This window comes from Geotrypetes seraphini, chromosome 2 (assembly GCF_902459505.1).
Source record: "Geotrypetes seraphini chromosome 2, aGeoSer1.1, whole genome shotgun sequence".
Lineage (NCBI taxonomy): Eukaryota > Metazoa > Chordata > Amphibia > Gymnophiona > Dermophiidae > Geotrypetes > Geotrypetes seraphini.
Window position 1 is genome coordinate 333,366,407 of NC_047085.1, and position 6,000 is coordinate 333,372,406.

Consider the following 6,000-nt stretch of genomic DNA (forward strand, 5'->3'; position numbering starts at 1 on the left):
TGGAAGATCATCACCTCCAATCGCTGGGTTCTGGAGGTCCTCCGCTATAGCAACAAATTATTCTCTGTCCTCTGAACGGATATTTTTTGGATTACCCTGCGGGCTGCCCTGAGAAGGTAGTTTGGGTACAGGCCATGGTCGGCAGACTTTTGGATCTCGCAGCAATGGAACCTGTGCTAGAGTGAGACTTGCACTCTGGGAGATATACGTTATACTTCATCGTTCCAAAGAAAGTATCCGATGACTGGAGACGGATTCTGGACCTCAGGTCGGTCAATGCTGCTCTAAAAGTGCCTCGCTTCTGCATGCAGACGATGCGCTCAGTAATAGCACCAGGGGAGTTTCTAGCCTCCCTAGATCTCTCTGAAGCATATCTCCACATGCTCATTTTCCCAGACTACTGGAGGTTTCTGTGGTTCCAAGTCTTGGGACAGCATTTTCAGTTTGCGGCTCTCCCCTTTGGATTGGCGACTGCACCCTGGACCTCCACCAAAGTGGTGGTGACCCATCTTCGCTCCCTGGGTGTCCTGGTTCACCTGTCTCTGGATGACTGGTTGATCAGAGCTCCCTCTCTGTCCCAAGGGGCATCAGGTGGTCCGGCAGGTGATAACAGTCGCTGCAACGTCTGAGCTGGGTGATCAACTTCAGGAAGAGTCACATCAAGCCCACATAAAATTTGGAGTATAGTGTTACAAGGGCTAAGGGTACCACTGTCAGCTGTCCATTGGAACTTCGCATTCCTCCGGACTCTCCTGTGAGGAATCGTCGGTCTCCATCTCGATGACGTTCAACTTCCAGCATCGGTCTCCACATCAATGCATTCACTCATCACATCGATGCTCCTCCTCGAGGTATCAATCTCCTCCTTCGATGCATCGACAATCAAGAGGTTGATCCTCATCATGTTGGGGTTTGTTTTTTTTTTGACTGTTTGCCTACTTTATCTGTGCCTGAGTCTTCTGGCATCCCTTCAGACCCGTCGCTGCAGAAAACGCCTCCTCATCAGAGATCTCCTTGTCATTCTCTACTAGGAACTCTGTATCCTTTGTTAGACCAAAATGATTGGCTATGCTCTCTAGATCTAAAAGATGCATATACACATATGATTCATCCATCTCACAGAATCCAGCAATCTGTGATTTCAGAATACAAAGTTCTGCCTTTCGGATTGGCCTCCTCTCCAAGAGTATTCACCAAATGCCTTATAGTAGTGCAGCAGCTGTAAGGAATCACAGATTTCAAGTTTTCCTTATCTTGACGATTGGCTTATAAAAGACGCCTTCCCTCAATGGGTTCACTCAGCAACACAGTCAACCATATGGTTCCTTCAACATGGGGTTCGAAGTCAAATTTCTGAAATCCCAAGTTCATCCCGCTCAAACTCTACAGTTCATCGGAGCTCTCTTAGATACCACACAGCTCAGAGCATTCCTGTTAACATCAACAGGACAATCTGCTTCAGCTTTGCCATCAAGTCTGCCATCTGCCATCCATCTCAGCCAGACAAATGATGAGATCACATGGCATCCTCAGTCCATGTTACCCAAGAAGGCATAATCTGACCTAAAATTTAGGGGTGAAGTTGTCAGGTATATTACATATATATGTGACCCACTGAGTGAAAAGTATCAGAAGTGGGGTTACAAATAACAGAGATAAAGGCTATAAAAGTTTGGAGGAGTAACTTTCATTTTTTAAAGTGTGTACTACAGGGTCAGTAGAATGGGACTAAGAAATTTTTTCACATCTTTGATGTTTTTCATATTTACACAGCTTAAAAACTGCAGGTACCTAAAGATCGAGGTATGTGATTTCTTGGATTAATTACTTTTTTTTATTGATAAATGTTTCTTATTTTTTTAAAAACCACAAAACATAATTGGTCCATAACTGAGGCTGAAATTTTGCAGGATTATGAAGTTAATATCCCTCTATCTTGTGGAATAAATAAGCCATATACCCCACTATTGGTACCTTGTCATTTAGCAGATCATATATGATACCTGCAGTTCTAGCTAAAATATGCCAGTGTTGTTTAAATATGGACAAGGAGGAATAGTTCCAACATGAAAGTCCTCCCCACTTAGCCATATCTTTTTTAAAAGAAAAAACGCATTGAGATTCTCCTTACAGTTTATCTTGAATTAACTTATTTGTTTTGTTATAGGATCAGATGAGGAAATAGAAGAAAAAGAGGATAGTGAAAAGTCGGTTGAGTAGTCTGCATGATAAAAGGCAAGTCAATGCACACGCAAAAGAACATTGTAACTGAGAGGGAATGAATAGTGAAAATATCTGAAGAAAATTTCCAAAAACATTTATTTGTGAGTGTTCATCAAATTATTAGAATGTTAAGACACTTAAGAAGTTGTTTCCCTTTTTTTCACCAATAACAGAAAGTAACTCCTAACTTAGAAAGCTGTCCCTGCTGAATCTCCCATATTATTTTTGTAATTAAGGATTGCTACCTTACTCCTTCCTTTACAAAGCCATGCTAACGTTTTTAGCACCAGCCACTGTGGTAACAGCTCAGACGCTCATAGAATTCTCATAAACATCCGAGCTGATACTGCCGTGGCTGGCACTAAAAACGCTAGGAGGGAGTTAGTAATGATCATTGGAAATTTGATGTACTAACTATAGCACTACCAGAAAACGGAAAAAAAAAAAATCTCTAAAGACTAGAAAATAAAAACAGAGGGCAGTACTTCAAAAGAATGTCTTTTACTTTTTATTAAATACTTTGGAGCAAATATTTTCTTCTTCCCACACATGGATAAGAGGATGGGAATGTTTCCATAGTTCTGGAGTAAACAGTGAGAGTGGAACTGTTAACCAAGATACATATTGCTTCCTTATTAGATTATGCTACATACTAGTGTTTAGAAACATAGAACATGACGGCATAAAAGGGCCACGGCCCATCTAGTCTGCCCACACTAATGGCCCACCCCCTACCTCCATGAAGAGATCCCACATGCCAATCCCATCTTTTCTTAAAAATAGAAACATAGAACTTGACGGCAGAAAAATAGAAACATAGAACATGACGGCAGACGGTTTAAGCCTGTTGCATTAACGGGTGCTAGAATAGATGTGTAAACTTTTAGCACAATGGGGCGCTGAGGCCTTTCTTTATTTCTTTTTCTCTTTCTTTGCTTCCTGCTCCCCTTGTCCAGCAGTAGCCCTTCTCCCTTCCTTTTACCTCCCCCCTGTCCAGCAGCACCCCTTCCCTGCTCCCCCTATCCAGCAGTAGCCCTTCTCCCTTACTTTTATCTCCCCCCTGTCCAGTAGTACCCCTTTTCCCTTCCCTGCTCTCCCTGACCAGCATCCGCTAGCCGGGGCAGCCTCGGGGCTTTTGCTAGGCCGGCCTGCCTCGCATTATTGAAGTGGGCCGGCCTAGCAAATGCCCCACAGTTGCTTGATGAAACCGCGTCTGCTGCTGCTGCTGGTCCAGGGGTGAGAAGAAGAGGCATCCCGGCAGGGTAGTCAGAAAGCAGGAAGTCAGCCGGCATCGGAGATCGGGGCAGAAGGCAAGAAATCAGCTAAGGCAGGCACTGTGCATGCGCGGCATGGCTGCACAGAACACGGAGATTGAAGTGCGCAAAGGGTTTTATTATAGCGGATGGGTGACATTTTTTAAGATGTTAAATGAACTCTACACTCACCATCCCAGGATACTTTCACCAGTATCCATCCATCGCTTCCTCATTCATTCAATTAAAAACCATATAAGGGAGGAAAGAGGATGGGACTTTGTATACTGCCTTTTTGTGGTTACACATTCAAAGCAGTTTACATATATACAGGTACTTATTTTGTATCTGTGTAATGGAAGATTAAGTGACTTGCCCATGGTCACAAGGAGCAGCGCTGGGATCAATCCAACAACCTCAGGATGTTCAGGCAGCAGCTCTTCCACTAGGCCATGCCTCACCTTCTATAAATATAAATGTGAAATTGTCAAGTATTGATGATGCTTTGTACAATTGAATTTGTACAATGTATAACAAACCATTAGAGCACAAAGTTATGGGTTGGGTCTCAGAAAACTTTATTTCCTACATTTTTTGCAGTTGGATAGAATCTACAAATTTCAAATAGGTTGGTTATTTTTGGGAGGGGAGGGAGGGGATTGCAATAGTTTTCCTCCAACTGAGGAAACTCCAAACCCACAGACGATTTTACTTGAGCCTCTAGATCAGAAACTTTCACCAGCCTCGGTGTTTCCTGGACCTGCTGCGGGTTGCTAGCATTCCAGCCCAGGGAGATCAACTGAGCCTCAACTCCATGCCGGCGTCTCCAGCGGACTACTCTCTGAGAACCTGAAACCGCAGGTTCTGTGTGTCGCAAGGCACCAGCAGCTAGGAAATATCGGCAGGGAACCCCGAATTGGTATACAGCGGCAAGAATGAAGAGAAGACGAAACAGGTATCAGGTGAAAGCAGCCATCTTGGATCCTGATGCTTAGTCATCATTAATCGTAACTTCATCAATTAGTGCCTCTTGATGAATTCCCCCCTTAATTTACAAACATACATATGTGTTTTAATTTTTACAAAAATATCTGCTTGCTTTTATGTATAAGGAACTTTTTGAAAATGGTTCTCTGTGTGCATTGTTTACATCTTTCATAATGATTCTGTTGTACATTTGGTGCCATTCTTTCTCTGTCTCTTCACTTGTTCTTGTGTTCTGCCATGTAATTCTACTCTGAATTCTGCCTCTCTCTTACAGGGTGCAAACTTCAATCAAGGCTTTTTATTTGATTTTTAATTGTAACCACTTTGGTTACACTGCAGGAATTATGCGCCAGAGGATTCATGTAGTGATCAAAGAGCTAGGGGAATGATCTTATCACTTCACAAAGAATTTTATTTTCCCTGAATTTTAGTGCATCTAGCATATGAAACAGTTATGGAATTGCTTCTTCGGTGATTAAGTTTTGTATATCCTTTTACAAATCTGTCAGCTTAACCATGCATATGCGAACAATCTGATGTGACCTTGTGCCACGTTTCTAGTTGGATAATCCGTTCCTTGAACTGGTAGCAAACCAAAGAGGCAATGGTATCAGGACTGGAGGCAGAGAAAGTGAAGGATGGAAGCATTTGATGTGCTTCAGCTCCATATATGCTGTGAAACTAAGAAGGAATAATCAATCATGCATATGTAGCCAGGAGTGTGTACAGGAACTGTGTGTGTTACTGGAGTTCAGAGAGCCATCTTAAGATGTAAGCATGGATGCCAGATCCTCTTTGAGTTGTAACATTTAATGCACATTGCACTGAACTTCTGGACAGCACTCCTGGGAGGAATCCCACTTCAAAAACTACGGTCAATATTTCAAAAGAATTGTGAAGGGAGGGGGGGACTTCAATATAAAGTGTGTTTGCTTAATTACTAATTTAGGCCTCTTTTACGAAGCCATTTAGCACAGGCCGCTGTGGTAACAGCCCCGAAGTCCATAGGGATTTAAAGGGCTCTGGGGCCATTGCTGCGCGACAGCCGCTAGTGCAGCTTTGTAAAAGGGAAGGGTTAATTTCTAAAATGCTTGTTTTTAACTATTTTTCTGAAGCGTTTTTTTTATCACCATGAGTCTTGACTTTTTAAAATTGTATGCAAGCACTTTGTTCAAAAAAAATTAATATAATAAATAACACACAGATGCTTGATTCATTTCTTTCCTGAAAATTTTCATTTTGAATTTCAATTTTTTTTTTTTGTTTGTTTGTTTTTGATGTGATGGTTGAAACATCTGAAAGACTTCAAACAATTAGAATGGTATTCATGAAAAATCATGGTCTCCTGTGGTCAATACTTTATAAAACTGAATCCAGAAAGAAGGGTAGAATTTTGCATGCATGGCACAGAAAGCCAAGAGGGTCATAAATTTATTTATTTAAAAATTTATTTAGATTTTTATCCCGTCCTCTCAGTAGCTCAGAACGGTTTACAAGTAAACATTCACAATGGAGTGAATTGGACATACAAGATTAT

General features: G+C 41.8%; 1 protein-coding gene across 13 annotated transcripts in view; it reads left to right on the plus strand.

Annotated features, from left to right (window-relative positions):
- STARD3NL (STARD3 N-terminal like) overlaps positions 1-5,679 on the plus strand; it is a 119,237-nt gene extending 113,558 nt beyond the window's left edge. For 7 of the 13 annotated variants that reach the window (XM_033930234.1, XM_033930235.1, XM_033930238.1 and 4 more), the window contains 2 exons: positions 2,168-2,235; positions 4,738-5,679. In XM_033930234.1, the coding sequence (XP_033786125.1) occupies positions 2,168-2,220 (53 nt within the window). In that variant the 3' untranslated portion in view covers positions 2,221-2,235; positions 4,738-5,679. Of the gene's footprint in view, positions 1-2,167; positions 2,325-4,178; positions 4,439-4,737 lie in introns of all 13 variants that reach the window. The other 6 variants (XR_004538041.1, XR_004538039.1, XR_004538038.1 and 3 more) reach the window with 5 other exon arrangements.
- The last annotated feature ends 321 nt before the right edge of the window (positions 5,680-6,000 follow it).